The sequence below is a fragment of the Hippopotamus amphibius genome, chromosome 3, assembly GCF_030028045.1.
Source record: "Hippopotamus amphibius kiboko isolate mHipAmp2 chromosome 3, mHipAmp2.hap2, whole genome shotgun sequence".
NCBI classification, from domain to species: Eukaryota; Metazoa; Chordata; class Mammalia; order Artiodactyla; family Hippopotamidae; genus Hippopotamus; species Hippopotamus amphibius.
The window spans coordinates 154718906-154729474 of NC_080188.1; the positions used below are offsets into that span (position 1 = coordinate 154718906).

General features: G+C 42.2%; 1 protein-coding gene across 2 annotated transcripts; it reads right to left on the reverse strand.

Annotated features, from left to right (window-relative positions):
• Nucleotides 1-2723: 2723 nt before the first annotated feature.
• Nucleotides 2724-7737, reverse strand: RAB29 (RAB29, member RAS oncogene family). Of its 2 annotated transcripts, XM_057728926.1 has the most exons (6): nt 7699-7737; nt 7149-7274; nt 4701-4772; nt 3840-4021; nt 3442-3563; nt 2724-3157 (listed from the first exon to the last, which is right to left on the reverse strand). In XM_057728926.1, exons 2-6 carry the CDS (start codon nt 7270-7272, stop codon nt 3046-3048), a joined length of 612 nt encoding a protein of 203 aa, XP_057584909.1. In that variant the 5' UTR covers nt 7273-7274; nt 7699-7737; the 3' UTR covers nt 2724-3045. The 2 variants fall into 2 exon arrangements, with proteins under 2 accessions (XP_057584909.1, XP_057584910.1); XM_057728927.1 differs by lacking the exons at nt 7149-7274; nt 7699-7737 and adding an exon at nt 4946-7101.
• Between the last annotated feature and the right edge of the window lie 2832 nt (nt 7738-10569).

Consider the following 10569-nt stretch of genomic DNA (forward strand, 5'->3'; position numbering starts at 1 on the left):
CAACAGGAGAAGCTACCACAATGAGAAGCCCAAGTGCAGCAACAAAGATCCAACACAGCCAATAAATAAATAAATAAATAAATTTATACCAAAAAAACCCTTGTAGAGTTCTTTCCAATGCACATTTTCTAGTGGCTTCCTAACTATTCCAACTTGCAGCTTTGTGGGTTATTTGGCTTTAATAAATGAGTCATGTACCCAGCTAAGGCCTCATCCTATACATGCTGAACCAAGCGAGGTGAAGGAGAAAAGGGCACTGACGTTTATTTCCTTGAGCAATCTAGTCACTGGATTTTACAGAATACCTACCATGGAGATTTTTACATCTTCTAACCATGGCCTTAGATCATGTCAAAAGCAGGCCACTGCTTACAAAAGGAAGACAGGCAAGAAGAGCCTCTTCTATGTCCTGAGGACAGAAGACAGACCGCCTAAAGAAAAGAGTTAAATCTGGAAATAAGAGGGAAAAATGAAGAAACCAAATATTCCTTAGCAATAGGCAGGGAAAGTGAGTTAGAGAAATCATCTTGGAGCAATTCCAGCTCATTAGTAGTACAAAAGAGCAAACCATCACTTACTGCTGAGGGGCCTTCCTTGACTTGTGGTTCTTTTCCTGGCTTGTTTGATCACTCAGCTATTCTGTTCAAAGTAGAAAGCCAGGGCAGTCACATTTCCACAGCTCTGTTCTCAGCCCTTCCTTGGGTCTCTTAGAACACTCTGCAGGGAATGCTTATGTCTTCTTTTTGGCCACAGACAGAACTGGATGGTTGCAGGAGCATCTTGTCTCAAATATGGAAATTTCTCTAAGGAAGGGTTACAATGACATCCATGTTCCAAACAATTTTACCCAAGAGGTAGCATCCAAATGGTAGGATGTAATTATTTTTAGTATAATCACATGTCTAATCAGGTAAATATTTTCTGCTTCCTTATCTTAATTGCTTTCCCTTTTCTGTATGGATAGGGACATAGAGAGGGATTATATTTCACTTTCTTCTTTAATTAGTTTCAGGGCCATAATGTTCAACAATTGGGAGGGAAAATCCAGGCCTGCCAGCCTCTAGCAATGCTTGAAAAGGCAGGACTATCCTGAGTCAGCAAGTGGGAAAAGAAAACACATTCAATTTTTAAAAAGTGGTCACATTGCAGTATTTGAGAAGTTATTTCAAGTACGGAACTCGAACGAGGCAATCAGTACTAGTAAATTAACAGATAAACAGAATAACATTTACCTTCATTTTTAAAGAAGATATTTAAAAAATAAAGTCTCCATTTCCACAATACTCTATCAGTATAAAATAACACTTTAACAAACTCACATTGAAGGCCAATAACTACCATGAATACAATGCTTATCTCCCGTTTATTTGTGATTTTGCAGGGGTTCAAACCAGTGAATAAAAATCAATTTTATTTTCACAGAGAACTTGTTATTCCACAATTATTTTCAGAATCATTGTAATAAAAACCCTCCTGGAAAGGGTAATACAAAAGAGAACTTGAAGGTCTCAAAAGATTGTGCAAAATTAATAAAAACTGGCATTAAAAACAAACAAACCACTGAAGGCTCTGATATTTGGCCTCTGATCTCTCTCAGGACACTGGTTTTCAAAGTCTGTTGTGTGTCAAAATCACCTGGAGAACTAATGGAGCCTACAGAGGAGCCCAGGGAAGGCCTGGGTCTCTGCATCTTTACCACGTTCTCCAGCAAGGGTTTCCAAACCAGGCTAATCAGAATTGCCTGGGAACTCTGAAAAACAACAACAACAACAACAAATCCCCAGGCTTCAGCCCTGGACATGTTGATTCAGTAGGTTTGAGGTTGGGAACAGAAATCTTAAAATATTTTATTTTAAAATCTTTAAACAAACTTCCCAGGTGGTTCTGATCAGTCAGATTTGGGAACCACTGACTTAGAACACTTATTTAGATAACTGTCTCTCAAAGAGCTCTAAGCCTGAGCTCACTAAGAATATTCATAACTTTGGGTAGGTTATAAATCACCATCCTATGAGAATTTAACAAATTAAACTTTCTGGAAGTGATTTGATTCTAAAAACTCTACCCAATTTAGCACTTAAATTACCTAATGATTTTCTGTCTGTCTACTCTCCACCCCCAGGCAAAGGTCTATACATAATATTTATTTCCTGTGGCTGTTAAGCCACCCAAAGTGCTCATAAGCAAGTTGCCCCACAGGAGTTTGTTCTGTTAACCTCTCCCTCTTCTTCCATTCAGACTCCCAAAGCTGTGAGGAACATACCTAGTTCAGGGCACCATGGCCAATTGCCGTCAGCATTATGTGGCAAGACATCAACCTGCAAACCCTGTTCCCATCCCACTGGGAGAAAAACACTAGAGAACCTTAATGTGAGAATTAATTTCTTTGGGGAAAGAAAGACTCTCACCAAAGATAGATCATTTAAAAGCTTAACTGTTCTTAAAACCAAGACAAGGGAAAGCTAATATGACTTTAGAAACTTAAAAACATCAGTGACTTTTGGTTTACCTCCAGTAGCCCTAAACCCATAGATATCCAGCCCCACTTCTCCTGCATCTCAGAATCAGATGTTTAAATTCAAAGTCCAAGACAGAAAGAATCTGAAAGCAATGACGAACAAGGAATTTGGGAAATGAACCTTGATCTCATTTTCCTTGCAACCTGAAGTCCTATCAGATTAAGATCAATATACATCAAATGGAAAAATACGCTCAAAATCAGATGAGCATTACGATCCTTAAAACACCAATGCTGATTTCTAATCCTTCCCACAAAATCCCAGATCACAAATTGAGGGATGAGATGATCTGTTTTGGACAGAAGGCACTGACTGGGCCCCCGGAGCCAGCAGCAAGCCAGAGGCAACTTGCAGGAGAGGCAGAAATGCCCATAGGTCCCAAGTGTCTTTTCTTAGTGATGATGGCCCTCCTTACCAGACAATCGGCAGCAGACAGTTCAAATGTACTTAGTAAAACTGCTGGGTGGGCAACCAAAGGGAAGAGAAAGACCTCCTAGTACTGGGAGGGAAAACAAGCCAAACGTTACTAGCAGCAGGCCCAGCTGGAGGAGGGCTTGGTTTGCAGGTTGATGTAGTTCCCTTGGGTGGACAAAGACATATCTTCTCTAGAATTGCTCATCATCTTTTCAATGAGGACTCTAAAAAACAAAGAAAAAATAAGCCTGAGAAGCTGGATGGAGAAACGGCAGATATTGTCTGTCTTGTCACCAGATGGCATTCAGTAAAGCCACAAGCTTTAAATGCCTCTTTGTCCCCGATTATCTCAGGAGAGAAGACAGCATCCCTGGCCTTCAGAAGCTGGCATTCCAGTGGCTCAGTCTGTTCTTGTTTGCTCAGAAGCAAGAAAAGAAGGTCCAAGGGGTTGCAGTGGAAGATGAGTAAAATCTGCGTGCCTGTCCCCAGAACAGCATGAGCTACTCACCTCATGGCCTCATTAATATTTTTGTTCTCCTTGACTGATGTTTCTGTCCAACCTGTGAAACCGTTCTCTTTACTGAACCGGTCAACCTGGTCTCGGCTCACTGCCCAAGGGGACAGATCACACTGGCAAAGAAAATAAATAAAAGGCAACACCATAAACTTCCTGGGAATAGGAACTTTGCTCAGATATGTGTGCATTTAAAACAGTTCCACCAATGGCTAGAAAAGCAACATTGGAAATCTACAGTCAACATTCTTCTCAAAGAAAGTCTCAACATCTCTTGAAAGGAGGTAGAGAAGATTTTGCCAGCTTGGGAAGAGCAAGTGGATACCCAGAATCAGAGTGCATTTTAGATACACTTACTCTCTGACCACAGATTGAGGCCAGGGGCCTCATACCTTGTTGGCTAAGAGCAGGCAGGGCACCGGCTCTCCATTAGGCAGTGTGAGCTTGCTGTCCAGGTCCTGTTTCCATCTCTGGCTGTTGCTGAAGGTAGTGGTGTTGGTAACATCAAACATAATAACACAGGCAGAGGCATCCCGATAGTAAAGTCGGGTCATAGAGGTGAAGCGCTCCTGCCCTAGGAAGAAAGGAGACAATTCTTGAGAAGGTGATCTGGCAAACCAGACTTGGAACCCTCCCTGACACTCTGCCCTTTCCACCTTCATTGCAGGAAAGAGGGCGGTATGTGCACTGAGTAAGTCCAGATTCTGCACCCAGATCACCCAATTCCAAATCCCTGCTCTGTCATTTACTATCTATTTGACTTTGGACAAGTCAAGCTTTCAGTGCTTCAGACTGCTCCTCTGTAAAGTGGGAAAAAAAGCAGTAGCTTTTTACCATAGGATAGTTGTAAGAATTAATGAGTCAGTGAATCTAAAACGCTTAGAAAAGTGCTTGGCATGTAATAATTAAGGGCTAGCTATTATTATTATCATCTTCTCTTTTCTTGTTTCTCACCAAGGTAAGCTGAAAACCTAGAAAGAGCACCATCCCCTTGCTGTGGAAGCATCCACCTATGGTCTGGACAGTTCACTACCTTGCCAGCCCCTCCACCCACACAGAGACAGCTCTACATCTATTCAGGGCAAAACATCTACAAAAGCTCTACATCTATTCAGCTTATATATCCTCAGAGCAGTTCAATCACTCCAGCTTCAGAAAAAAACTTCTGGTTTTGCTGTCCCACTTTTTCTCTGAGAGCTTGCTGGTTAAACCAAAATGTCTTCCCTTGTTCTTGTTCAGTCTTCCCATCCTACCTGCAATATCCCACAGCTGAAGGCGCACCACCTCTGAGTCAGACCACTGGAGAACCTTCAGAGCAAAATCCACTGAAAATATACGTATAATATGCTTGAAAAAATTTACCTTTAAAAAATCCACAAAGGCATATCAAATATGCAATGACAACCCCAGAGACACACAACTCCAATACCATTCATTCATTCATTCTTTGTTCGGTTATTTTTAAGCCCTCAATGGACTGAGATGAGCGCACACTCACGAATTACGTGTGGGACAGGTAATTCACATGCAGTCTCCAAAGGTGTCTCCAGCTTTTACTCTCTTGTCAAACCAGTGTGTTTGATCCTACTTGTCTCTAAGGCTAGGAATAGAAGGGTGGGAATAATTACAAAAACAACTCCTAATCTCAGGTTAAACAGTTTCTGGGAGATTTAGGGGGTTTTTCCAGGGAAGGCATGATGGAGTGGAAGAGGGAAAGGAAGTAAGTGGGTTGGCTTTTCCATTTTCCACATTCAATTTGGCTTTCTCTAGTTTCGGTGAGTGGGGCTACTCTTCATTGTGGTGCGTGGGCTTCTCACTGCAGTGGCTTCTCTTGTTGCAGAGCATAGGCTCTAGGTGTGTGGGCTTCAGTAGCTGCAGAGCGCAGGCTCATTAGTTGTGGCTCTCAGGCTCTAGAGCACAGGCTCAGTAGTTGTGGCTCATGGGTTTAGTTGCTCCTCGGCATGTGGGATCCTCCCGCACCAGGGCTTGAACCCGTGTCCCTTGTATTGTCAAGCAGATTCTTAACCACGGTGCTACCAGGGAAGCCCCTAAAGCTCAGGTTCTTGATGTCTCACCGCAGAAAGAATTCAGTGAGAGACAAAGTGATAGGAAAGATGCTTATTTAGAGATTTACTTAGAGATAAACACACTCCGCAGACAGAGTGTGGGCCATCTCAGAAGGTGAGAAAGGCCTCACTGTTGGTTTCAAATTCAATAGTATTATGAGAAAAACACACACGTGTGGGAATTCTACATCCTCCATAAGGCTGTAGGCATTATCTTGGGCAGGAATGGGATAAAGTGAAAAGGTCCCAGGGGATTCACCAGGAAGCAGATACTCCATGGATGATGCTTATAAGAGCTGTGCAGGAATCTACTGCCACATCTGTAGATACTGAGACTCCATGAGTTAAGGCCAGAGGGGAGAGCTTTTGATAAAGACAGAAATAGGATAATTTCTGAGGTTTGGAAATATGTTTCTCCACATCTATGACAGAAATGAAAGCTAGGGAAAATTCAGAATAAACACTGAAAAAAATTAGCCAATTATATTCTTTACTAAACTAGAGCAACTGCTAAAAATTAGTGGGATACTTTTAAAGCAAATCCATGAAATAGGTACCCTCATATTATAGAGAAGTATGGTGTAGAGTGGTCAGGAAACAATCTTTGAAACTTTTTTGTTTGTTTGTTTGAAACTTCAAACCCTTAATTTTGATGGATGTTCTTAAGGAGGATGTTTTAATTGCAATGTAAATGGATGTTAATGTTTTAAAATTCCAGAGTAAACATTAGCACACATTTTCAAAATTTACATTACTGCAAGTTTTCTTCCCTTTAAAAAAGTTCTTTTAATGGAGATAAATAAATCTTTGTTATTCTCCCTCTTCACCACCTCTTCCCATCTCAACTTCTAAATAAAAGGCATTTTTCTACTTCTGAAAAGATAGTTGAGTCCAAAGGTCACACTTAGAAAGAAGTGAGTTAACTCTTGGTGTTCCCTGCCTCCTTCGCCTCCCCAGTTTGAGAAAAAAACCGGTGGGAAGATAGATCAGAGAAGTGGTGTATTTTACACCAGGAAGAATTCCTAGGTTGTCTTTACTTAAGCAATCAACAGACAAAAAACACACAGCTTATCAGCCCCTATAAGCATCTGATTGTGTGGCCAAGGGGCTTCCCCTGCAGGTATTTCCATAACAAAGCTAGGCTCCTTGAGGCCTGGTTAAACATCTTTTTGTTGCTTCAACAGCTGTCTGTACCTCCCGTGAGAGGCAGGACAACAGCCCCAGCAGATACCTAACCAGGCCCTCCAGAGGGTCTCAGCTGCTTCTGCTGATCGCAGAGATTTGCCCGTGACTGCTAGGAAGACGGCAGGAAGAGACTCGAGTTCACAGCTCCCCAGCGAAACGGGCAATCGCTCATTTACTCATCCACCCTTCCCCATTTCCCATCGTCACGCCTTTGCTCTATTTCTTCCCAGGCAGTCAGCTCAGGCTGGGAAAACTTAATTAGGAAAACCCAAGAGAGGTATGCAAATCAAACACCAGCATGCCGCCCTTCAGGATCCCAGACACCTACTTCCTGGCCCGGGAAGGGACCCAAGGTCAGCAAATCCTCCGTTCCCCACCCCACTTGAGCCCCCGGCTCGAGTCCCGTGATCCCGGTCTCTCGTCTACCCCGACCCCGCAGCGACGTCTCACCTCCCACAGTGGACTTGTAGTGTTTGCTGAAGCTGTCCTGGGAATATCGCTGCACCAGGGATGTCTTGCCCACTGCGGCGTCCCCCACCACCAGCACTTTGAACAGGTGGTCGCGGCTGCCCATGGCTAGCGGGATGGACGTTTTACGGAGGCGGGAAGTGGGGGAGTCGCTAATTTTAACCCCTTGGGCTCACGACCCTACTCAAGCTGAAGTTTAGCATTCCCGCCCCACCACCCGTTGGGGCTACTCTGACGAGAAAACAAAAAAGGAAACTTTGCACTCAACTTATACGCGCTTCCTCCCCGCGCGGCCGCAAAGTGGGTGGGGCGCAGGGCGCAAGCTCCGAACCCCCAGCCGTTCTCACCTTCTCCCCCTCCCGGCCCCGCTACCGAGAAAGGGATGAGGCACCGCGGTGCTTCACCCGCCGGGACTTCCCCGGAGCTGCTCCCGCGGGCTACTGAACCAGGGCCAGCTCATTTCCCGGTTAGGGAGAAGATGGGGGCCCTCCCCGCACTGCACAAACCAAATTCGGGGTAAAGAGAGTCTCACAGCTAGACTCCCTGGACCCTGTACCACCCCAGGCGGCGCGGTCCCCTGGGCCTTCCTCCGCGAGCGTCACGTGCAAGGTTGCTTGGACCACTACATTTCCCAGCTTACCTCGCGGTGAAGAGAACTAGCCGCGTGCGTAGACTCTGCCGCGCGGCCTTCTGGGAAGTGTAGTTTATGCACTATTTTTGTTTTTAAAAAAACTACACAAAGTTTCAAACTCCTTCAACCGTTTGGAATCTTATTTTAAAATAATTCTGGAATAGAAAAGATCCTTCAGAAGCGATTTGTTCGACATGATCTCACCTGCCTAAATCCGTCCCCAGATAGATTTCTCATTATCTTTAAAAGTTGTGCGGAGCTAAGACTAAAAATTACTCCATAGATGCCATACATTATCCAACTAATAAAAGCTCAAGCCTCATCTTGGATGGACATATCCAGGATCTTGTTAACATGATGAAGGCTAATACTCATATTTTCCCCAAAAGACCCAATATCAGTCAAATTCAAGAACAGATTAAAAGACTGACTCAGGAAAACCCATGCCGTTAAATGTTAGTTATTAATATTATAATAACTAGCTACAGCAGTAAATATAGACAGAAAACAACAGACGGTTCCTCACCCTCACTTCCACAATCCCTAGTCATACTACACTTTTCACATCATTTGAGCTGGAAGCTAAGTGGAGTACATGGGCAGTCCTTCTCCATTTGTTGTTGCTGTTGCTCATGAATAATGATTCAACTACAGTTTTGCAAATATTTTTAACTTTTTAGCCTGTAACTTTTCTGACCTGACTGTCCTTTATGTAGGAGTTAAGGACATGAGCTTCACGGCAAACAAAATAAGCTCCATTTTCTATGCTTTTCCCAGGAATAGAAGAGAAGGCAACAGGACAATGGGAAAACAGCCCTGCTTAGGTGTCTTGATAGGCTACCACTTACGTTCTGTGAGGAGAAAACATCAGCATGGTTCACAATGAATGTATTTAGCCCCAAATGTTTGTTACCCAGGTAAGGAAGGTCAGGCTAGGCTACTCATCTTTTCTGATTGTCTCAGTTCCCTTTCCAATGGTCTTTTCTCAGTCCCCGTTGGCTTTGACATAGTTGACCACCCCTTGAAATTTGTTTCTCACATGGCTTCTGTGACACTGTTCTTTCTTGTTCATCCTCCTACTTCTCTGATGATCATCTTTTTCTTTCCTGGTTTCCTTCCATCCTCTCACCTCCTAAGTATTTCCTAAGGCTTGATTCTCGGTCCCTGAGCTGATCATTCTTCAAACTTTCTGCTTTAGTGAATTGCCCTTGGCTTCAAATTTCTCTGTCTAAATTTTATTTATATCTTTATCTCCAGTCAGTTCTGTTCAACTACTATAAAGGTGCCTCCAGTTGGCTGTCCTGCCAGAGCCTCCCTCTCACTGCATACTGCAAAAACAGCTATTTCTGTCACTGGCCTCATCATTTCTTCCTTCCACTCAGGCTTCAGATCTGAAATTTTTTTTATTGTGGTAGGAACACTTAACATGAGATCTACCTCTTAAGTTTTAAAGTATTCAATACGATGCAAAAAATACAAAATTTTAAGTGTGCAATAGATGTACAGTGTTGTACAGCAGATCTCTGAACTTATTCATCTTGTTTAACTGAAACTTACGCCCGTTGTTTAGTAACTCCCCATATCCCCTTTCCCCCAACTCTAGTAATCACTATTTATCCCACTGTTTGGTTCTATAAGTCTGACTATTTTAAATACCTCATATAAGTGGAATCATGCAGTAGATTTCTTTCTGTGACTTGGGTATTACACTTAGCATAATGTCTTTAAGATTCATTCATGTCGTCACTAATTGCAGAATTTCCTTCTTTTTAGTGGCTGAATAGTATTCCATTGTATGCATATACTGCTTTTTTAAATTCATCTTTTTGATGAACATTTAGATTGCTTCCTTATCTTGGCAATTGTAAATAGTGCTGCAGTGGACACAGGAGTGCTAATATCTCTTTGAGATTTTGATTTCATTTCTCATGGATAAATTCCTAGAAGTAGGATTGTTGGATCATATGATAGTTCTATTTTTAATTTTTTGAGGAAACTTTGTACTGTTTTTCATAGTGGCTGCAACATTTTGCATTCCAACCAACAGTGTACAAGGGTTCCAATTTCTCTACATCCTTGCCAACACCTGTTGTCTTTTTTTTTTTTTTTAATAATAGCCACCCTTACAGGTGTGAAGTGATATCTCATTTTGGTTTTGACTTGTATTTCCCTAGTGATTAGTGACATTGAACACTTTTTCATGTATTTTTTGGCCATTTGTATGTCTTCTTTGGAAAAAAATCTATTCAACTCCTTAGCCAATTTTAAAAATATGTTGTTAGGTTTTTGTTTTTGTTTATAGACCTTGAGCATTAAAAAATTTTTTTATTGCAGTATAGTTGATTTACAATATTGTGTTAGTTTCAGGTGTACAGCAAAGTGAATCAGTTTTATATATACACATATCCAGTCTTTTTAAGATTCTTTTCCCATATAGGCCATTACAGAGTACTGAGTAGAGTTTCCTGTGCTATACGGTAGGTCCTTATTAGTTATCTATTTTATACATAATAGTGTGTAATGGACCTTGAGCATAATTAATATTTCCTCTTACACACATTCCTCTACAGCCCCTCCCTTTTAAAAAGTCAGTCACCGCATCTGACTGATCCTTCCTTCAAAGACATTTCTCCCTCCCATCTTTTATGCTTTGTATCCAGTGCCACTTTCCTATTCAGGCTTTCGTTATTCACACCTGAATCATCTTCAGAAACCTATCTATTGGTCTCCCTGATTTTAGTTTTTTAAAATCTTCAATGCATCCTATACAAG

What these genes read in the sequence shown, in the direction of transcription:
- RAB29 (XM_057728926.1), bottom strand. Translation starts at nt 7,272, where the DNA reads ATGGGCAGCCGCGACCACCTGTTCAAAGTGCTGGTGGTGGGGGACGCC. An exon ending in TCAGCTGTGGGATATTGCAG is followed by an intron (nt 4,022 to 4,700) that starts GTAGGATGGGAA and finishes CTTTCTTCCTAG; the next exon opens with GGCAGGAGCGCTTCACCTCT. An exon ending in AATATTAATGAGGCCATGAG is followed by an intron (nt 3,158 to 3,441) that starts GTGAGTAGCTCA and finishes TTTGTTTTTTAG; the next exon opens with AGTCCTCATTGAAAAGATGA.